Source organism: Gallinula chloropus (genome assembly GCF_964237585.1).
Source record: "Gallinula chloropus genome assembly, chromosome: Z".
In the NCBI taxonomy this organism is placed as follows: Eukaryota; Metazoa; Chordata; class Aves; order Gruiformes; family Rallidae; genus Gallinula; species Gallinula chloropus.
The window spans coordinates 68,041,285-68,065,006 of NC_140089.1; the positions used below are offsets into that span (position 1 = coordinate 68,041,285).

At 39.2% G+C, this 23,722-nt stretch overlaps 1 protein-coding gene across 2 annotated transcripts; it reads left to right on the forward strand.

Moving 5' to 3' along the window:
• Positions 1 to 1,083: 1,083 nt before the first annotated feature.
• Positions 1,084 to 20,158, forward strand: DEPDC1B (DEP domain containing 1B; the record flags this gene model as incomplete). 2 transcript variants are annotated; one of them, XM_084278018.1, is made up of 11 exons in its annotated part: positions 1,084 to 1,131; positions 1,751 to 2,016; positions 4,972 to 5,107; positions 8,164 to 8,291; positions 12,645 to 12,775; positions 13,728 to 13,775; positions 14,221 to 14,361; positions 16,399 to 16,565; positions 18,666 to 18,842; positions 19,486 to 19,671; positions 19,997 to 20,158. In XM_084278018.1, 11 exons carry the CDS (start codon positions 1,084 to 1,086, stop codon positions 20,156 to 20,158), a joined length of 1,590 nt encoding a protein of 529 aa, XP_084134144.1. The 2 variants fall into 2 exon arrangements, with proteins under 2 accessions (XP_084134144.1, XP_084134145.1); XM_084278019.1 differs by lacking the exon at positions 19,486 to 19,671.
• Between the last annotated feature and the right edge of the window lie 3,564 nt (positions 20,159 to 23,722).

Below are 23,722 nucleotides of genomic sequence, written 5' to 3' on the forward strand. Positions count from 1 at the left end.
CTCCAGTGTCAGTTGTTTGAGATCAAGAATTTTGAAGCAGGAGCAGAGACTGGAGCTGCTCAATCCTTCAGTGACCTGTCAGCAAGTGCCATTTCAGATTCCTGCTGCATAATTTCTTGCATGCTGTTTAAGTTTTATGTAAGTTATGAAGCATGTGGAGAAAAAGAATGCAAGTGGTATGAATGGATAATGGTTTCCAGAGAGCGTGACTGTGCTAGTAACGTCAGTGCAGGATGTGCAGAAGATGGGGTTTAATAGCAGTGTTGCAGCCTGTGAGAGCCACACAAGCATCAGCTGGAGATCTATTGTTCGTGACCTAAAAATGATGCCACTTACCTGTGTTAACATATTACCTGTTAAGCAAGATGGTGGCAGGGGGAGTGCAAAGCTGTTCATGTTATAATGAGGTTTTATTGATAACGAGCAGAATGGGGTTGGAATTCTGTATCCCTTAGATTCCGTGGAGCTGGAATACTGCTATTGTCAGCTTCACCAAGACCTAATCTTTATTTTTGGTAGGTTAATGGAAAGGCTGTCTTCCCGTTACCAAGATGGCAAATCAAGGGTGGGTATTTCACTGGCAGGGCTTGAGCCTGGGCCCCGCTCCTGAATCGCTTCCTGACCGAGGCAGCACAAACACTAACGCAGTTAACGCGTGGGAAAGCTGCTGGTCGGCCAACACGGCCCCGGGCAGCCGGGTGCCTGATCGAGAGAGCAGGCGTCTCTCTCCTCCGGCACTCCTGTGCCCTGTCCATCGTCCTACGGCCGGGAAGCGAGGGCGCGCAAGGAGAAACCCATGAGGCAGTGGCACCCGGGCCTAGGGAAGGGAGGGCTGAGGCAGACTGTGAGACCCCCACGCTGCGCAGGGGGCGGTCCGGGGTGGGGCGGGGCCGCCGCACGGCCTGCCGCGGGGCAGGACAACAGGTCCTCTCGCCAATCGGGAGCGGCGGGGAGCCGGTCACGTGCTGCGGCAGCCATCCAATAGAAGAAAGCAACGCCTCTCGGGCCCGGATTCAAACGGTCGGCGGTCGCGGCGCGTGCGGCTGCTGGTTTCCGTGGAGACGGTGAGGCCTGGCCGCGTCTATGGAGCCCAGGCTGGTCGGCCCCGGGCCCTACCGCGCCACCCGGCTGGTGAGTGTCCCCCTGGGCTGGGCTGCCGCGTCCCCAGCTTTGCCTCTCGTGTAGCCTTGCCTCCAGCGGGAAGGACTCCGTGCCCGGCGGCGACCCTCTAGAGCCTCCTTGTGTGCCGGCCGGCTTCCTTGAGGCTGTCTGCGGGGCCTGAGGGCCGGTCCGGCCCTGGGCCTGAGCCGGGCAGCCGGTCGCGGGTCAGGACCCGGCGAGGCAGACTTCATCCGCCGTCCGCGTGCTCGTCCTCCCCACGCTGAGTCTGTGTGTGTCGGCTGGACCCCTGAGACAAGCGTGACCAGGGCGGCAGCGGAGCTCGGCAGAGTGGAGCTTTAGTCTAGCCCTTTGTCAAGTTAAAACCCAAGGAAGGGGCGGTTAAAGCTGTATCTGAAGAGTCGTAGGTAGTATGGGACTCTAGGTCTTTCACCTTCCTAAATCCGGTCTTTGTTCTCAAATTTCGTGTCTTTAAATGGCAGTTTTACGTTTCAGTGCGCTTATACGTGCAGAGGATCAAAAAAGCATGCAGTTCTGCGTTCGGATCTGTCCGCATTCTGATCTTGGTTTGCACAGCTAAAGTGCTTCCGCAAGAAGAGCCCCCTTAACGGTTTGCTTTGTTCTTCCCTAGTGGAACGAGATAATAGAGCTTTTTCGAGCTGGGATGCCTTTACGGAAGCACCGGTGTCGCTTCAAAAGCTATGAGCGTTGCTTCAAAGCCTCGGAGGCAGTGGACTGTTTACATGAGCTGCTTGGCTCTAATCAAAACTTTGGACCAGAAGTGACTCGCAATCAAACGGTTAAGCTGCTTAAAAAATTCCTGAAAAATCATGTTATTGAAGATATTAAAGGAAGATGGGGCAAAGAAGACTTTCAAGATGATGGCCATTTGTATAGGTAAACACACTGACTGAAAAAATGTGGGTTTTGGAAATGGGGAGTAATAACACCTGTGCATTGGCGTTACAAATGGGGTTTTTTTGCATCTGTATAAATACTAACAAGAGCTGTAGCAGCCAATCTGTTTGATGTTGTTGGAATCATGCATATCAAGGAGACTTTGATGGAAGTGAGGATGCCATTGAGCATCCAACTTAAATTGCCCTCGCTCTCCCCTAACTCCCTGACTATTTGGGATGTTTTTTCCATGCCTGAGAGAAGAGAAAGGCGTTTTGAACTATAAATCTTTCTGTTCGTGTTATTGCAAGTTGGGTTTGTGTTGCATCGGCAAGGTGTGACACATTCAAACTGTTTTATTCTTTTCTCCTTTGTGTTTTCAGCCATGGCATTACTGAGATCCAGGCTGTGGGAAGCCGCAGGCTGTGGAAGTTAGTTGGGTGAAATATTTCTGTGCTTTTGATTTTCTGTGTCCTCTGCCTAATGATCTGCTATTGGACAAGTATAGCTATCTTAACGACCACCTTCTTTCTCCACCTCCCGTTAAAAAGATAACCAAGTTACTAATTGAACACAGGTCTTATAAAAACTGCAGTGCTTTTAGGCATCTTGGATTGGAGCCAGCTTCCTGCCTCCTCCGCCCCCCCCCCCCCGGCTTGGCACATAAACATGCATGCAGCTCATAGTTTTGGTGTTTAGCTTCAAGTATTAAGACATGATTTTCTCCTATTCATGGAGGCAAACGTGTTTTCCAGCCTGCCCTTTATTCATGTATTTAATGTCCTGGCAGCTCCCTCTGGTGGACTTTCCTAATGCTGCTTTACAAAAGCTTTGCTTACAGTGTTCGTACAGGCAGCTGCACACGTTGCTTTTAATGCCACTGGCAGTGCTTACTCGGAAACTTTGATATGCTTTATACCTTTTTCATAAATTCTTGTGTTAATTTAGTATAACTGCATACTGTGGTGGACAGTCGTGTCATTCATTAACTTCGCTTGTAAGTGTAGTTGTCTGATCTTATTAACTCCTCAGAGTGTGCAAAAGAGATGTTACCAAATGTTAATTTGCCTGAGAGTATTGGGCAAGTATCAAATGTGAAGGTGAGAACCGGTATGGTTGCTAAAAATAGCAAATTCTGTCTCTCAATGTGTCCTGACTTACTGGCTCAGGGTAGCCTACAACAATAAACGAGAAGTTACAGTTTTGGAAGCTGTCAGGATTTACATTTTTTTGGAGTCTAAGCAATTTTATTAAGAGCAAAAAGGTTAGTACTCTTGCACTGCTGGTAAACTGCAGGGAGTTCAGCTGTGGTACTTGCTATATTATTGATACCAAAGTTAGTTGACTCTGTCCTTTATGCGTTACCCTCAACACAAATGGGTATCTCCATTTTCTCCATATATAAACTCCTAAAATTAGTGTTGCTGGTTGTGAGCTGTCTTAATTTTGACATGTCTACCTTAAAATACTCTGCAATTGTTAGATTTAGGTAAAATTTTTCTGCTCATCACAAAATCAGAGGCTTTTTGTTGTTCATCCAATAACTTTGTTCTGTCTAGATCTTCCTCTAATGCTGCCTGAAAAAGGGAAGCGTGTCTTATTGTTCTGCTTTTAAGAACTCATTAATCTAGTGGTTTGTTGATCATCAGAATAGCAAATAAGAAAGCAAAAATTTTTGAAGAACTGGAGGAAAAATGAGGAACAGTTGAGAATACGCTCAGGCAAAATTTAAGACTGCAGGTGATATAACATTAAGCTCTAAAAATAATGAGTAGCTGAAAAATAAGAACACCTAGCCCCTGATCATCTATAGTGTAATTGGAGTTACTTGTAAAAGTCAGAGTAAGTGTTGTAGGATTGGTGCACAGTGTTTATTATTTTTCTGGGTTTGTTCAAAGGAAGTGATATTTCACAGTATTTCAGAGATTTTGTTGAAGAGCGTTGTGGAATTAACCAAATGGTCTCAGTGCGTGTGCTCAAAAGCATAATGTGTTGAACCCTTGCAGTATAACACTACTGAGTTAACAACTACACTGCAAGACTAATTTAAAAACTAATGAAATGCTGGAATTGCCTTGAGAATTTAGAAGAAATCCGATGATTTCTTGAGCATGAGAATCTTTCTGGTAGGATATAAATGTATGTTGTCCAGCAGTGTACAAGCTCTTGTTGCATGGTCAGAGATATAACTATATTTACATATATCATTAAAAGAGTGAGTAAGGCTGAAACAATTTCTTGAAGCATCAGGAATCTCAGCATGTAAAACCTAGGAGTGGAGGTAAACAAGATCTGATCTGGGCCAGGCTGTTAATATGTTGCCATCAAACCAGTTTGTCTTTCTGATGTGCTGCCGTTAATTCCTTTGTACACGCTCTAACCTAGGTTTGCCAGTAATTGAATTCTGGTCAAGCTGGACATAAGACTGAGCTGAATGTCATCTAATTTGTTTCCCATGTTTTGTGGGGGGCCAGTTTGGGGATTTTTGGCTAATTTCTTTAACGCACTTCTTGAAATGCCTTAAAAACTGAATGACTTGACTGCACAACCAGCTGAAAAAAGATTCCAGAAAAGAACTGCTGTGCAGTTAACATGGGGAAAATGTTCCACAGCTTCCTCAGCAGAATCAAAGTTTTCCAGTGAAGACCTGAGCCAATTTCTATGCACAGCCAGGTAGTGCTATCTGAGATGCACTAGTATATCAGACATTCCTTTCAGCTATGTCATGAGAAGCACAAAGGACCTCACCTGTTCTAGAACAGCAGATGGAGTCCAAACAAGACACCTTAGGATGTTTTGCGTGTTACTCAACCCCAGTCTTCAGGTAGCTAAGTTGCTCTATGAATGTCCAAGGCATTTATTGTAGTTTGCATGTGAAGGCCTACTACAGTTTTGCATTGGTAAATACGGAATAAGGTGGAGTTCAGAGGCTTTAAAGGTGTTCTCTAATTGTAGATTTCCTCCTTCCTCACCACTGAGGCCATATCCAAAGAAACTGTCATGTGGAAAGGAAGTCATTAAATTTCCAGGCTGGGATGAAGCGAAGGCTGGCACTTCTCAAGAACACATCCCAGTGAAGTCAGTCACCATGGTAAGATATCAAGTTTTCATGTACTCAGATGTGAGCATATTTGGAAAGTAAAACTGAACTAATGATCTCTGTTGTGGCACAAAATACTTGGTTATAAAACTAAATGCTTAATACTTTAGTTCCCTTAGGTATAAAATAAAGGTTGTTTTGTATGGGATGTTGGCTTTAGGGGCTCTTTCTACTTTGGATTATGATGTCTTCAGCGTCCTGAGTTCAGCAAGACTGTATTTGCCAGTATGTTTGCATTACAGTTTGCTCAAATTCCGGTAGGGTGTTTAATATAGTATGAGGCAAAATTGTTACTTTATTGCCACTTACATTGTGTGGCTTGTTCAGACACTTCATGTAGCAGAATATGTGTATATACAATATTACTTTGTTTCTAGCTGCTTTGAGGTTGTTAGTGATTCCATTTCCTTTTTCATATGGAGTATGTTGTGGCTACGGATAAGTGGTCCTGTTTTCACTATTACCCTTCATGAGCTTGGAGAATCATTCTGCCCCATGCCTACCTGGATTGGTGCAGCCTTTGCAGATGTATTAAAAAAACCCCAACTTGTTGCTTTTATTAGTAAACTGAAGCTGTAATAACTTTTGCCTTAAAAGCCTAGGCTTCTGGGGTTATGTATATTATGAACCTTTACTCCAGTGTATCTTGTATGTGAGTGTTCTCATATTTTGTGAACTCCTGAGATGTGTTCAATAATTTTTGGATATGGACATGTGTGGAATTGTCTGGTAATCCAGTGGTCCCATTCCAATCAGTGCACTAGTGAGTAGTCTGCATGTAATCACAGTCACCATGTTGGGAGTGCTCCCCATGCCCTGGGTATATGCATTCCCTATGTTGTGTTGGTGCACTGGTCCCCAGAAGGACCATAGTTTGTCCCAGCTGTTTTACAAACAGTCTCAAACATTAGTGGTGGTTAGGAAATAATGCAGTTGTCTAAGTTCCATTTGCCCTAGGGGTCCTTTGTAGCACGTATTCCCCACCCCCAGCATGCCACATTAGACTGGTGTGATTTTATTTCCCACATAGCCTTCCAAGTTTGGGTCAGACCCATGGCCAATACTCTGCAGGTAACTGGTGAAGAAGCAGGTTGAGGAAAAGTTAGGGATGCTGTGATCTGACTAATATTATGCATGAGTCTGAAAGCTTGAATAAATTGCAATCTGAGATTTGGAGTTTCTTGTTCTCCAAGTGAAGCCATTATTAACATGATCATGAGAATCCACATGGCTGTCTCCATGTTAGAATTTTGGTTTCCAAATTATTATAAATATAAATAACACAATAACTTCAACCATACAAATTAATAATTCTTGAGGACACACCAGTTCAGTGTAGGATAGCCTGTTGTCCTATGTACAATTTCTTGTCATCAGCATTCCTGTTATATGAAAAAGAGGAAAAATGCCTGGTCATATGATTGACAGATGTTAAATTAAAAGGTGGGTACTGTCGACCTAGTACTGATGGGAGTTTTTCCAGAGCTATCATTCATTTTCCAACTTTGGTTTACCAATTCTGCAATGTTTGGTACAGCTGCTGCTAAAAGCTGCAGTATTTGCCTTCAATTGTGTGTAATAAGTTTGAAGTCATGATTGTCTGACTTTTTTAGTGGCCAGACAGGAGAATTATAGGGAGACTGTGTGCAAGTGATAATACCTCTTTTTTCCAAATCTCCTACTACCCTGTTAGTGCCCAAATGTGTTGCTGCTGGCAGGCAGTTCTGCTTTACACCAATAAGTTTTAGCGAGGGTAAAGTTGTACACATTTCTAATAAATTTATAGATAACATCATATATATGGCAGCCTTGCTGCCCTAAGATTCTGTCCTTTGGCTGCTTCTCATACCAACATTGTCAATCTCCATCTACAATCACTGTACAAGGGATAAGTAGACACTTGTGTTTTTAACCTCCTGGAATTCCCACGATAGCCTGTTTGGAAAAAGTATCTCTTGGCATTTTGCAGGACTATATATTCCAAATAAATAGTTATTTCATATTTGTAATCCAATTACTTCTGTACACCTTGAATGCACCTTTCAAGTTAAGCAGGCTTCTGAGAGGAAAAAGAAGGTCCTTGGAATTTTAATAATAGGTAGAAGATTAAGAGGGAAGAAGTAAAAGACAGTGCCAAAGACATGTAAAGAGAAGCGAGTACTTTAGTTACTAAGCAATTATCTGCTGAAGTTTTAACATGTTACAACCTCCAACTGTTGTCCCTAGGTTTCCATACAAGCATCTTGGCCTGATAAGACCAGACACTAATTTCAGAGGGTGCTATTTGTTTCACACTAGCTTAGTCTAGTGCCATGGAATGACAGGTGATTGGAATAATTAATAGCATTCCTGGAGTACTTTTTTTTGTTTGGTTGTGATCACAAGAAATACTGTGAACATGCTTTAGGACTTCTCTGAGATGTCAATCAAAGAACTGGGAATGATTACGAATTTTGCCTTAAAACCTGCTGGTGACACAAATTCTGTTGTATGTTCACCCACTGACACATTGATCACAATCTTAAAGCTTGGATGTGAAAGTTGCATAAAAGATAGTATCTTGCATTCTCTGTTTTACTTTATTCTAATGGTGGACTAGATGGGTGTCTTTTGCTGTATCTATTTGCTTTTGCTTTCTTCATGTATAGAACCTGCTAATGAACTTCATGTTGTTTGCTATCAGTATATGCTGAGCTAGGATGAATATCAGTCTTTGATATCTTGTCTAATAGTTCTCTGATATTTTTCCGTAAGCAGATGTTTGGTCTTAAAATGGGAGTTGAAAACAAGTGAGTTATTCAGTTGAATTTATTGTAATCATAGAAAGAGTCTGAACATAAGACTAGAGCCTACTGAGTTTTAATGGCTCATAAAACTCATAATTTTTTCAGCTTTGGACGAGTCACACAACTGAGAAAAGACGCGGCCTATCTGTGAACCTAAACAGTCAGGTGTATCCTGTAGACTATTGGAATTTAGGAATATTTCAAGTACTTGTAATAGAGAGCATGCTGTATTATATACTTATGAAGAATGTTTTTTTTCAGAACTCTGAGATGTGGTACAAGCGACACAGTATAGCTATAGGGGAGGTACCAGCATGCAAACTTGTGTTTCGCAGAGAGCTAACACAAACAAACATAGAAGAAATATGGAAATCCATGACTTTGTCACAGTAAGTATACTTGTGACTCATTTGCTATTAGACTAAAACTGTCTAGTAGATACTAGTCTTCTCTAGTAATGCTTGTAATTTCACCCACTTGCTTTTCATTGCTGCCATCAAAGCCATAGTGGCTAGACTAACTATACTGCTTGTTATTTCCTGAATTCGTTATTCAAATAAAGTTTGCAAAGAAACTTTGTTGTGCTTAATACCTTGTGTCTGATTTTTGTTGTGTTATGCGAGTCCTTTTGTTGTGTGGGCTTTGTCATGTTTAATCACTTTTTCTGTCATTCTCTTTTTTCTTGTTGTTATGAAATAGAAGCAGTTCTGAAATGAAATAACATGAAGTATTGTACTTGACATTGAAAATTTTCATATGGGATAAGAAACGGAATAGCTAATTGATTGCAGATGACTTTGGGATTCAGATATTTGTTACTATTTCCAAAAGAAACATCCAATGTAAAATTAAAGGCATCGCTTTAGGCTATGCCTAAAAGAATTAGCTACTTTTACAGCACATTTGAGGCCTTACTAATGATCACTTTATCTAAACCTGGCACATTATCTCCATGTAATAAAGTTGCTGCCGAGGCAAGCCGCTTTGGTGTTTGCACCAGAAAATCTCCATGAGTGGAGAAACCTGCTAAGAGTCTGCAGCTCACATGAGACCTTGGATGGGCCAGGAGCAATGGTGGCCAAGGCCTTCCCAGCATATACAGAAGTGCTTACAGAGCACTAGCAACCTGGACCGTTGTGACCAGGGAGGGCAAACAGACTGAAGCAGTTTGTATGGAAGGGCACACAGAGAGGGCATTGTATTTCTGCCAGCTTGACCATGGAGTCATGCTACTCATCCTGCAGAAAGCCATGGACTCTGTAGACTCTGCACCCACCACAGCTGGGACAGCTACCTAGACAGAGCTCTAACAAGAACATGAAACCACACAGGTGTCATGTGGCAGGGTGTGCCCTACTCTTATACCAGTAGTGGCTTGCTGTAGTCAGTATAGCTATGGCAGCTGTGTTCAGGTAGTGGCACTTAGTGGCAGAGTTCTGTCAGAAGGTGAATAGGTTGAGGAGTATTACAGAGTGTGAGGGAGGTAGGTTACTGGAACTACACCCTACCTTCCACGGTGAAGGCCTGTCTGGCAGGGACGTGTTATATGTAGGATTCCCTGTCCTTTGTCCACCTGGCAGAACATCCTGACATAAAGGATAGGAGGCAATGGCAACAAGTTCCTAGTGTAGCAAGAGCATCTCCTCTGTGACTATCCAACCTTCCCAGGTGGCCTTGCATAGTCAGTATGAATACCTGCATGTGGACAAGATAGTCAGCCTATGCCCTATGTCAAAACCACTTCTACATGGGAGAAAAAAAAAGAAAAAGAAAAAAGAGGGGTCATTGTCATAAAAGACTCATTCTTATGACGGGAACAGAAGATCCAATATGCAGATCAGGCCCACTTCTTGGTGAAGTCTGCTGTCTCCCTGGGGCCTGTGTTCTAAGAGAAAGCTTCCTAGCCTGGTGCAGCACTCATTGTCATCCATTATTGATTTTTTTTTTTTTCATGTAGACAGTGATGGTTTCATTAAGAATGTCAAGGGCAAGGAGGAGAGACTTTAGGGTCTTGGGATGACTGATTAAGGGTTAAGGAACACAAGAAGCATTCTCTTTCCAGATAGAGGGAATGATGAGGTAAGGAGCAGGAAGACCGAGCAGATCTTTGCCAGGCTTTAAGATGAATAACCAGAATTTTGTTTTGTTGGTGTGTTAGGGGTTTTTTCTAAATAACAGGCTTGCTGGTGGCACACAGGGTACATCTATCTCAAAGGGTGAAAAGGATCTTTGTACATGAGTTAGCACGGCTCAGTGAATGAGCTTTAAACTTGATTTGAAAAGGGTAAGGGATAAAACCAGGCTCACTAGAGAGAAGCCTGGGGAGGGCATGTCAATATTTAAGGAATGGTATGTTATCAAGGTCCTTCAGTCTGCTCCATAATGCTGTGTGCACTGAAGTACATTTGAAATGTCTTTGTACTACTGTGCGCAGCATGAGGAATAAGCAAGAGGAGCTTATTTGGCATAAGTTAACACTGACTGGGATTCCATGATAGACAGTTAGAGGCTCTTCAGGAAATGTAGTCAGGGCAGGTAAGGCTGGTGGGTTGGGGGTGGCACTACGTATGGGAGGGGGTGGATTTTATTATGCCTACGATTTGTGATGACTCAGTTGACAGCCTCTGAGTAAGGATAACAGGAAATAAAACAGATGTTGTGGGAGTCTGCTATTGACCACTCAGCCAGGACAACGGCAGTGATGAATTATTCTACAAAGAATTAAGGAATGTTTTTAGATCAACTGCTCTTTTCCTTATACGTGATTTTAAATTCCCAGACATCAACTGGGAATATCATAAAGTAGAAACAAACAACTCCAGGAAATTTCTGTAGCATATTGAAGATAATTTCTTGGTGCAGGTACTAATGGAGTTGACTAGGAAAAATGCCCTCCCAGATTTTTGTTTGCAAAGAGGGACTTTTGGGCCAAGTGGTGATTGGTAGCTGTCATGGTGACAGTTACCACAAAAAATGGTGATAAAAGAAAACTGCCAGCAAGACACTGACTCTGGATATAGGGAGGGTAGACTTTTGGTTGATGAAGGATCTAGTTAATAAGATCCCTGGAAGTCTGCTTTTGAAGATATTGGGGTTTGTGAATACTAGTGACTTTTTAAGCGCTGTGTCTCAAAAGTGCAGGAACAGACGATTTTGAAATGTTAGAAGTCAAGCAGACAGCTGGCTGGGCTAAGTAGGACACTTGTAGAACTTAAGCAGAAAAGAAGAACATTGGAAACAAGGACAGGCAGGATGTGTGTACTACACAGATGCTGCTTGCCACAGTATGGAGAAAAATCATGTGGCCAAAGCTTGATTAGAGTTCAAGCTTTGAAGGACACCAAAAAGGGCTTTTAAAAATATGTTAATAGCAAAAGGGTAATCAGTGATAACATTGGTTCATTGCTTGACAAAGTTGGTCACATCACAAATAGGGATGTAGAGAAAACAGAGATGTTTAATGGCTTCTTCACTTCTGTCTTCAGCACTGATGATGGGCCCTGTGATCCCTAAAGCCTTGTGTTGGATGACTGAGTGGGGGCATGGTCAGTTCCCATATGACCTTGAACTTTTTTGAGACTTGTTGCTCCAGCTGGATGCATAAATCTATGGGGCTTGATAGGATTCAAAACAAAATACATAAAAGGAGCTGGCTAATGTAATCTCAGGACCTCTATATATTGTTTTTCAATGATGTTGGGAGCCTGGAGAGGTCCCAGTTGATTGGAGTCTGGTAAATGTCCCAGTTTTGAAGAAGGGTAAGAAGTAAGACCCTGGTAATTGCAGGCCTGTCAGTCTCACTTCAGTGCCTGGTAAAGTTATCGAGAAACTTATTCTGGGAGTTACTGAAAAACACTTGAGAGACAAAGCAGTCATTGGTCATAGCCAACACAGGTTCATGAGGTGAAAGTCCTGCTTAACTAAATTCCCTTTCATGGCAAAAATCACCAACCTGGTTGACCAAGGGAAGCTAGTAGATGTGGTTGTTTTGGATTTTAGCAAAGCTCTTGATATTATCTTTCACAATATCCTTCTGGACAAAATGTCTAGCACACAGCTAAACACATCCCTAATGCATTAGATTAGCAGTTGGCTGACAGGTTGGGCTCAAAGGGTTGTAGTAAACAAGGTTACATCTGGCTGGTGGCCAGTACGCAGTGGGGTTTCCTAGGGATTGATGCTAGATCTTGAGCTTGTTAATGTTTTTATAAATGATCTGGAAATGGGAGTTGAATGCACATTAAGTAAGTTTGCTGAAGATACCAAATTAGGAGGAACTGTGGACTCCCTCAAGAGTAGCAAGGCTTACAGAGAGAACTGTATAGACTAGAGAGCTGGGCAAACACCAGCCATATGAAATTTAGCAAGAGCAAGTGTCACCAGTACTGTGCCTGGAGTGGGGTAATTCCGATTATATGTACTAATTGGAGGGTAAGATGCTGGAGAACAGCCCTGAAGAAGGAGAACAGGCTCCCAGGGAAGTGATCACATTAGTAAGCCTGTGAGAGTTCAGGGAGTGTCTGGATAATGCTTGTAGTCATGTGGTTTAGTCCTGACAGAAGCAGGGGGTTGGACTCAATGATCATTATGTACCCTTCCAACTGAAGGTATTCTATGAAATGGAGATATCCCTTTTCAGAATATTTATTTATTAATTATCAGAATCATATTTGTTTATTTACTTGATGTTAGCCTTTTTCAGATTAGATGATATATGAACTAGTGTTTATGTGTTTTTGCAGGTTACAGAAGGTCTTGGGTTTGGATTCTCTGGATGAAGTGTTAGACACAAAACTTGTGAATTCAAAGCATATAGTCCAAAATGTATACAATGTCAATAAGCAAGGCATTGTCATTTTGGAAGACAAATCAAGTGAGTATTTTAGAAGCTTCCCTTTAATTTTTATATTGTAGTTTAGTATCTATACTAGAGTTTTTAGAAAGTATGCTATTGTTGTCTTCTGACCACAAATTTGTATTCGTTCCATATTTACTCTCTTAATCGTATTAATGCTTTAGCCTGCTTGAAAGATGAAGGTGAAAGAGCAGCAACTTTTATGAAGATGTGGTATTACTCACTTCAAGCTGGCTTTGTCAGCTGGCATTTAACTGCCTGGAGTGTTAATATGAGGAAAATATATATTAAGAATTGGGAGAGTATCAAAATATATTCTGGGAGATGTTTAAAATGTCTCAGTTTTGAGTTTTCAGTCAATGTGTTTTGAAACTAGTACCAAGCTGAAAATGGCTTTGTGCGTCAGGAGAAAATAAAGCATCTTCACTGCTGTGATATGTTATAGTATTATTGCCACCATATTTTCCACAGGATTTGTAGATAAGTGAAATATAAGATTGCCACCTTGTTTGATAGTTGAATGAAACCTCTTCTGGAGCACAAGCATGTTCATTTTGAAGACCATTGGTGTACTTCTAGATATAAACTTATTTTTTTTTTTGTATAAATGACAGAATTGAATGTCTGGGGTGTTTTCCATACTCCTCAAAGCAAAATGAACTCTGTAACACACTAGTGAAGGTGTAGCTTGAACTAGTTTGTCTGATTTTTGCAGGACGGGTTAAGGATTTGTGATGTGATGTTTTCCTAATTGAGATGTAAAAGCAGTAGGTGTAACTAGTTGACACTGAACACTGCAGGTACTAAACTATAGATGTAATTCAAGCTAGGTCCTAGATAAAAATACTTCTTTCCTTTTTAATCCATTGACCTACTATATAGGGGGAGCTTCTTTGAGAATTTCCAGGTTCACTTTTTAGAGTCAACCATTTTTCTCCTTTTAATTTCTGTCTGTTTCTTCCCTGTGCAGAGGAACTACCTCACTGGATATTATCAGCAATGAAATGTCTGGCAAACTGTAAGTAAATAGAGAATGGGGGAAAAAAACACATTCCCATAAAAATCAATTGAATTTGCCTGTGTCTTTACCATTTCATCAAATCCCTTTTATATTCATAGTTAATTCTTTTTCTGATTATTGCTTTAAGTGAAGTTGGAAAATATCAGCCAGTTTATGTTACTCTGCAAGTGCAGCTTATTTAATGGAATATATGAAGGTTTAATATCTGTATTTTTCTTTTACTAGAGGAAAAACACACTACTGTGTTTTCACTAGACCTTTTTTAAATAGATGAATTTAAAAAATCACTACAATTACACATATCTTGAAGAACGAGAATGATATTAAGTTTTGGTGTTCTGTGGTGGTTTTTTTTTTTTTTTTTTTTCTTGAAGTTGCATTTTTATTGGCTGATTTTGAAACTACAGTTTGGTTGGTGTCTGCAATTTTTTTTTTTTTCTAGGGCCCAGCTGCTCAGAATTGAAGCAGCCTACATACTCAGGCTTTGAAAGAGATGTCTTCAAAACTATAGTGGACTACTTTGGCCAGATCAAAGAACCTCTTCTCACATTTCATTTTTTTGATGTCTTTGTTAGTGTGTTAGGTAAGTAGTTTGGGTTGGAATTAATTTATTCTATACAAATAGTGTCACAGTTAGTTTCTTTAGATTCCGTTCTGTACATTATACATAGAGAACAGGTTAATACTTAAATGTATTTCATATTCCAAGATAGTTTTATTCCTGTGTCTTTTCAATCACGTTAGTTTTCATTGCTTGTCGTTAGAATTTTTAAAGCTCTCTGTTCATGGTTTAACACTGCCACACCTAACAGATGGATTTTAATGGATTTTTCTTTCTTTTTTTTTTTTTTTAACAAATGCTTGTCTCTTAACTCACATAAGCTTTTAGACATTGCTTGACTGAAGTCTAGACTAAAAAAGGCTTAGGGCTGTAAGGACTGTTTTTAACCTTGGCAATATGACATCTGAAGGAAATTTAAATCCTTCATTGCTTGAATGTAGAATAGACGTTAGCTAATCTTGTGTTTTAGAGAAGCAATAGTTTAATTGTTAACTCTACCTTTTTAAGGGTTCATGCTATATGGAAGCCATCTATTCTTTAGCTACAGATGGCCCATTGGAAGACAATAAATGTGAAAATATGTTATTACATTTTATGTTTACATTTCAAAAAAGAACAATCAAGTTCTATAGTAAGCATGCTTTGTAGCATATCCCTTTTTTCTGAGGTTCTTCAAGTGGGAACAGCATTGCTTTTAATAAATTATTGGGATGAGAAAGAAATTCAGAATAACACATATTTCTGGGATTTAGTATTTTTTTTACTTTGTTAATTGACAATCTTACTTTCGTCAAATATAGTTCCTTTTTTGACTTCTTTTTCTTTGGCAACAGATATTCTCGATAATATTGAATTTTTTTTCCTCTCTCTCCGTACTCTGTTCGCTTTTCCATTGTATTTCATATCTTTCAGGTTCTAAGACAGTTTTATTATGCAGTAGTTCACAGGTGTGAAAATGAGAAGAAAGAATTCAAGCCAGTGTTTATGTGGAAATGAAAATAAATTGTGCACTGTTTAAGAAAAAGTAAAAAAAAATAATTTTGTGATCTTGCACAAAAAATGAGGTGTTACTATGGAATCGTTTCTTACTAACAAAAATAGATTTGCACAGAAAATCATGGGAAAACAGACTTTCAGGAACTACTTGGTTTGTTTTCTGTCTTCATACTTAGACAATTTACTTCAAAGTATTGGCAGCATATGCTTGAAAATATCACATTTCTCTAGACACCTGACACAGGTATTTGAATGATTACTAAGCTGCATTTGGCCTTAGTGGGATGATTAGGGGTATCTGAGTTAGGTACCTTCACTGACTGGGAGATGGGTTTGTACCAGATCATCTCCAGGTGTCTTTTCTACTATTTTTATAGTTCAGAAGTATGCTCCCTATCTAGCCAGTGGAGGGACTTAAAGATGACAATTCAGCATACCTGTGGTGAAGCAGAAACCTTCTTTTTGTATTCAAAAGTACTTAAAGCCTGTAATATGAAAATGAACAAGCAGATACAAGGCAGAGGTGCCAAATTTGCAGTTTTGGTAGCAAGGTCTTGGCTAAGTTCTAACATGCTCAAATTCTGTGTCTTCTCAACAGTTTATAAAAAGAACTAGTCAGATTTAATGTCTATAGGCGTGATGGATGTGCCAGTATTGTCAAAGCTGTCATTGGTGCTTAAACACGTGGTTCTTTAGATTCTTTTATTATGGTCCCGGGTTTTTTTTTTTTACTATGGTTAATACATGTGTGCACAGATCAGTTTTATTTAGAGCTGAGGGCTATAAAAGAGCAGAGAATGAAATGAAATCTTGTAGTTTTTCATGTCTGAAGTTGTTTGTTGTGGTTATTAATATCTAACAGTGCATTAGAAGGAAATACTGTATTTAAACAAGGTGCCCAGTGGAAAATGAGGCCAGTTCTAGGGATATCTTCCCAAACTCTTTGGAAAGTCTTGAATGAGTAGGAAAGGAATTTGGAGAGACAGATTTAGAAGTGTTAAATTTTATGGAAATGTAACAACTGAGAGATGTTGTTCAATTTCCTGATCTTTTATGCACCAGGTCTGCTGCAAAAGCACAGCAAGGCTGTAGAAGCTCTTCAGATATCTTGTCTTCTGCTGCCACCAGAAAATCGGAAAAGACTACAGCTGTTGGTGAGGATGATGGCAAGAATTAGCTTTAACAAGGATTTGCCACCGCTTTCTGAATCAGTGAGGACCAGAACCTTGGTATGTATAGTGTAAGGCAAAACCTCTATGCGTGGCTTTTGAAGTAGCTAGTAGTAGCATAGATTCTTGCTGTAAAGTGCTTACAAAACACAATTTGCTTGTTTGAAGAACAGTTTGTCTCTTCCAACTATGTGGAAAGCTACTCTGAATTTGAATAAATAGGAATTTCTTGGTAAGTTATGAGCAAATGAAGAATGAGTTCAGAATTTTGAGGTTTCCTTATCTTTCAAAGTTAAATCACAACTGATTTCACTATTGAGTAGAAGAAGAAAATGTACAGTAGAGAGGGGGTGTCCAGTATTCTCTGGTTCAGATAGTGTGAGAGCAAGCCTGGCCATTTTAGTCGTATTTAGGAATATGTAGATGAATTTTTTGATTTGCCTGTTTTCAGCAATGCAAAAAAAAAAAAAAAGCCTACTAGTTTCCCAGTACTAATTTTTTCATCACTAGACTACAGAAATCTCTGAAAGTAACTTTAATAGATTTTGATAACGCCTTTTTCTTTTTTTCTCATGTTCTTTCTGTATGGCTATTTGTAGTTATGACTGATATTTGCAACAGCATATTATTTTGAAGGTATTAGGCATAAGTATTAGCAATTCCAACTGGCCAAGAACATATGCTTCTTCTGGTTAACGTTCAAGTCTTTTGCAAGAAGGGTAACAGAAAACTCAGCTGTAGAGCCATTCCATAAAAATCCTACAGTTGCATTCATGAATCTAAATTTGTTCCATAGCAATTAAATTTTTAATTAACTGTGAATAATATTTGATTGAAATAATTAAATTCTTGACTGCTGAGGTTATAATTTAATTAACTGTAAATGGTCTTTGATTAAAATAATTATTTTATAATTTAAATGTTATTTTTAGAAGTGAATCCTTTACAGTCCAAGTATTTTGTTCTAAGTTTTAATTTAGCAATATAGTCTATGGTAAATTACAGAACCTTGATTGCTGTCTGTACTTTCAATGTTAGAAGTGACTGATGCACAGACAAAAACCCCTTGTAATGAATGGGCAGTGGCCAATGTGGCCAGAAGTTCAATGTGGCAAAATGCCATAGTCCTGCACTTTGGTCATAACAACCCCAGGCAACACTACAGGCTTGGGACAGGGTGGCTGGAAAGCTGTGCTGAGGAAAAGGAGCTGGGGGTGTTGGTTGCCACTTGCCTGAACGTGAGCCAGTAGTGTGCCCGGGTGATCAAGAAGGCCAATGGCAACCTGGCTTGTATCAGGAATAGCATAGCCAGCAGGACCAGGGAAGTGATCATCCCCCTGTTCTCAGCTCTGGTGAGGCCATCCCTTGAATACTGTGTTCAGTTTTAGCCCCCTCCCTACAGGAAAGACATTGAGGCCCTGGAGTGTGTCCAGAGATGGGCAATGAAGCTGGTGAAGGGTTTGGAACCCAAGTCTTATGAGGAGTGGCTGAGGGAATTGTAACTGTTTAGTCTGGAGGAGACTGGGGGGGAGACCTTGTTCTCTACAATTACCTGAAAAAAGGTTGTGAAAAGCTGAGGGTTGGCCTCTTCTTGCAGATAACAAGCAATAGGACAAGAAGGAATGGCTGCAAGTTGTGCCAAGGGAGGATCAGGTTAGAAATGAGGAGAAATTCTTCTTAGGAGTGGTTAGGCATTGGAATGGGTTGCCCGGGGATGTGGTGGAGTCATCATCCCTCAGGGTGTCTAAGGAAAGGTTTGATGAAGTACTTAGGGACATGGTTGGATGATTTCAAAATAAGGTATTAAGTTTTCCTTTTGCTGCTTAACTTCTATTAAACTCCTGGGTTATTTTTAAAATCTCTGAAATATTTGTGCCCTGTTTAACTAAAAGAGCCATGTGAAGAGGCTATTTAACAAATTCCTGAGAATAAAATGGATTTCAGCCATGCTACATATAAAATCAGGGTTAGATTATGTATGTGAGGCAAGAACCATCTTCAGTCTGCTCAAGTAATGTCACTGTATGTTTAAAATATATTGATATATTGGAAGCACAGTGAAGTATTGTGCTGATAATTTTTTTTTCAAAAGATAATTTTTAAATACAGATTTGCCATCTCTCACCCCCAAATCGGAAAATATACTTTTTTTTTTCTCAGATGGTTCAAGCATTTTCCCGTTGTATTCTCTGCTCAAAGGATGAAATAGACTTGGATGAACTGCTTGCTGCTAAACTAGTATCTTTTCTTATGGACAATTATCAAGAGATCTTAAGTGTTCATTCTGCCTTAAAATCTTCTATAGAGGAACATGTTGTACACCTCCAGAGAGTTCAAGTAGGTATCTAATGAAAAACCTCCTGTGTCCCTGTGCTCCTAGATCAATTTTATCCCTTCTGCTCCAAAGTCCCATCAGGTCTTTAAAGACTTTGTTCTGTCTCTGCTAACTTATGAAGAACTAATTAATTTTGACTGCTTGTATTTAACCATCAAAATGTATTTGAATGAAACTAAACAGATTTTGAATGTTTTAGAAACATGAACCCATATGTTTTTCTGTTGTTCAGCACTATTTCCTCCATGGAATGGACAAACTGTAGTGATGAGAAAAACTGTGAATGGTTAAAAAAAGTCTGTCATTTAAAGTTCTGATTTTTTTTTAAAGCCGTCCTTATTTCCTCAGCTTTTTCACAGCTCTTTTTCTGCTTACTGGTATGGTATTTTTTGTTAAAAGCTCCCTTTTATTTCTTTCTTGTTTAATTTGTACTGAAAAAAACCAACCCTTCTAAATTCTTGCAAGGGTTGAACAGGCTTCCTTTGTATCATGTTTTTTGACTCACTAGAACTGATTCAATTAGTACAGGAGATAGGTAGAATTTTGTGTCTTTATCTTCTCTACTTGATGACTTTAGGTGGTCAGTTTGATTAAGCCATTTTGTAAATTCATTGCAGAAAACATAGTCTTTTTTCACTCCTTCAGATAAAATATGCTGGAGCTGATACTGATGCAACTTTTCCTCCTCCATCATTTTGTCACCAAATCAGTACGGATGAATTTGAATACCAAAGGACAACTGGTTCTCAAGAACCACTGGCAGCTTTACTGGAAGAAATTGCTATGAATAAAGAAATATCAACAAAAGATAAGAAGAAGCAGCTCAAGCAAGTAAGTAAAAATTCCTTCACGGTTTTAATTTTAACTTCATTTACTATACTTTATTGAGCCTTAGACGTGTAGTCCTATAGAGAACTATTAAAATATGAAATAGTAGGTGCTCTTGAAGATTTCTAATTTTTTAATCATTTAGAAGAGGGGTGCTATGATTAATCAAGCTATATTAGAAAATGTTATAATTTTCTGTATAGAGTTATAGACAGTTATATTAGAGAAATAATAATTTTCCTGCTCCAGAGGTGGAGGTTGCACTTTAGTAGCCTTTTATGTTACAAGTTTGAGTCAATTTTTTATTTAAATGGATAAATTTTTCTAGTTTCAGAAGTCTTACCCTGAAGTGTACAGAGTACGATTTCCTACCCCCGAAACTGAAGCGGTGCTATTTCCAGAAAAAAATAAACAGAAAACACCGATACTGATGTGGGCCTTGAAAAAGCCTTTTCAACCATTTCACAGAACCAGAAGCTTTCGGATGTAAATGGTTTGAAACATCAATGGACTGAGTCAGAGCATATTATCAATGGATCTTATGCAATAGGAGCCTAGACAGCATGTAGTTAATAAAAAAACTACTGGGGATACTGTCAAGATGGTAGGAATGGTCAAAAGAAGAGGAAAGTATTGAGGTGGTAGAAATGTGAGCCTTTAGCAGTATTTTTGTAAATCATGTTTTTAAATGTCTGTTATTTAAAAAAAAAAAATCAACAAAAAACCACAGCAAGAAACCCCACAAAACCAAACCAAAACCCAACAGACTCATGTTGTTTTACCTAGATGGGTGGTAAAATATACTTTCTCTAACTTGATTTGGTCACCATTTCAAGATCTAAATGTATTGTTAGAAACTAGTCAATGGTATGAGTCTTTATTGTATACGCAAGACTTTGTCCTCATATAGCTTCAGGAAATAATTTGTTGTACGTGCTTGAATAAGTATGAAACTGGATTTTGTTTTGCTGCTGTACACCTTCGTATTCTTGATATGTTAAATTTATTTGGGAAAACTGTAAAAACTCATTCTTAATTTTGTCATTCACATGATGCATTACAGCTTGAATCAACTACTGTTGAAATTACATTAACTTCTATAGTGCAGACCTGTTCTTTTAAGCAATCCAGTCTCTTAAGTCTTTTCTTGTATGCTCTTTACTAAATATTTCCGTATCACATTGGATGCTTGACAATAGAACAAATTTTATCAGAAAAGTCTGAAGACTTGCATTTCTGTTGGAAATGGAATTTTAGATATTGAAGTGGCATTGAAGCATTTAATGAATTCATTTGTTTTGTATTGCAAAATCTACTGTACATACACCTTGACTGTGCATATAACATACTTTATTCTGACAGCACTTTGGACCTATTTAAGCATTACCGTTTCCCAATATTTAGAGTGGTGATTTCATTCAGCCATTACAGATGTAAAGAGCAGCATTTCATACCTTATTGGATGTCAGAGTAGTCTGTGCAGAAGAAAAGAAAGCTGGCATCTCAACAAATTTCTGTCAGACACTATAGTAAGCAACATGGTGACTCCTGTAACGCAACATTGGCAGTATTGTCACTTTGCTAACCTCCTAAACAGTCAATAAGCTTTAAGGTGTACATACTAGGTTGTTGGTCTAATAGATTGGAATATTTTCTGAGCAATGTGATTTTTGAGCACTGTGTTTCCATGGTCTGTTTTCACACATTGGTTATACTTGCACGTTGTACTAATAATCTTTGTACTAATAATCTGTTTACTAATAATCTTTTAAGAACAAGTAATACAAAAGGGTATACTTTTCAAAAAATAAGAAAATATTAAAATTAATATTAAAAATAATCTGAGCCTACTTACCTTCTGTACTAGGTCTTCAAGTGTGACATAATATTTTAGATGTGTCATAGTATTCCGCGTACGTTTACAAGCAGTCAAACTTTGACAGTGACTGGACTACTCATACATAGTATGAGTATGCATACTATACATACTATACAGCACTAATAGCACTACCAGGAAGTATGATAAGTAAGGAAATTGGAAAGCAAGTCTCGCACAAAAGTGGAAACACACCCTAAGTGATCTCTGACAAGAGTCCCTAGAAGTGGAAGTTAGTCTGTTTGCCTTTGAAAATAATCTCAGTGCCTGCCAAGAAGCTTTCTGCTGTCATGTTGAACTTTTCCCCCATTATTATTTTTTAAAGATATGTAGCCATCCTGAGCCTATTTTAAACAGTAATTAGGGTTTACTCATGAATTTACATGAGAAGTTGAAGATGTGTCATATATCTCTATGGATCAGTTTTACTTTTGTTTCAAACAATCGCTTCTCTTACTGTGGTAAAAGCAAGTCTGCACATAATTCCCAAGCTGTGGAAAACACCATTACAGAATACTCTCCAAAACATTGTGTAAGGAGGAAACTATCTGAGATCATAGTGAGTTTTAACTGTTGCTCTATCTTGGGAGACACTTAAGAAAGCTTATCTAAGTAATAGAATATGGGTGACTATGGCTGCCTCTTACAGCTCTTCCTTGTCTCATACCTGAATCCATTGTAAATATGCAAGATGAATATGGTTTGAACCCAAAAATGTTTGCCTATTCTTTTCAGGGTGGAGGTTAGAAAAAGAAATCTTGAAAGCCAGAGTGGACTTGAAGTGTCTTAGAAACCACAGTTTCTGTATCCCTAAACTACAGTCAACCAGAACTTCAGTTTCAATACTAACTTCTCAGGAATTTAACCTTTACTTCTGTGTTAAAGTCCTGCAATGTCTTGATGTTGCCAAGACTGAATACCCTGGGCTTGTTGGGTTTATTTCCCTTGAAATTTGAGGACCATAAACTAAACATTCTTTTGTTTAACCTTGTGTAGCTGTTTTCCAAAGAGACTCGGTAAATGTAGTACTAGCTGACGTTCTTTTAAAGCGTGTGTGGTGGAAGACTCAATAAAGGTAGAAGATTTGTTTCAGCCGCTTTCTCAGTCTGCTTACACCAATGTTTGTCATATAAGAGGAACACCTGAAATACCTGTAAGCTTGTATGCAAGCAGGAGATATTTCCTGCTAAATTTGGACAATGTCATGTAATTCCTTAGCACTGAAACTTCTAGTGTAATGCCATTAGTTGTCATGGTACTGTTAGGTTTTTTTTTGGACAAGGTCTTTTGGGTATAAAATTCTGCCCACTTGAATTAGGTTTTTGTTAGGCTTTACAATGGTTTATTTTGTTTATTTGGGTTTGGGTTTTTCTGTCATTAGTTTAGGGTTTCTTTGGGTTTTTGATGTTTTTTTGGTGGGTTTGTTTGGGGGGGGGCTTTGGTGGGTTTTTTTGTTTGTTTGTTTTTATTTTTGTCTTTGCTAAATTCTTTGCTGCCAATAGATCAACCTTTTCGCTCATGCCCCACCCCATTTTAAGGATAACCTCTATCCTGACCCATAGGTACCTAGTTCCACTTCTGCCACTACTTTGCTCCAGCATTTCCTGGCAGAGGGAAGAATAGTATTTATTTGTTTTTGGGAATGGAGTTGTGTCTTGGCTTAACATTGCTCACTCTTGCTCTCTGTTGCATTTCTTCCTTTTCTTACAGAACCTCAGCTTGCTCCTGCTCTTAAATTAACAGCCACCTGGAAAACCTTTTGGTTCACATGATTCTGATTCTGCTCTAATCCTCCAAAGTTCTTTGAGTAGTAGGTTCCACTGTTAGTTGCTAATACATAAAGACTATTTAATTGCTCATATTTTGTATGAAGTATGCTTAACTCACCTAATTTTCTGGGATTGTGGTATCAGCTGTTTATACTTAAGGCTATAGAGAATAGTTGTTATTTTCTGATATTTTTAAAAGCTGCTATTTCATTATTTCAGGGGAAGCTTAAGCAAAACCTGGGTGATCTGATCTTCCTTTCTGATAATTGTAAGATGAAGGAGGTATTTGTCATGTTTTTGCCCTAGCCGGAAGCTAAGCCCTGTGCAGGTGCTCACTCACTCTTCCCCCGGTGGGATGTGAAAATGCAAAACTGTGGGTTTAATAGGTAAAGCCAAAGCTGTGCATACA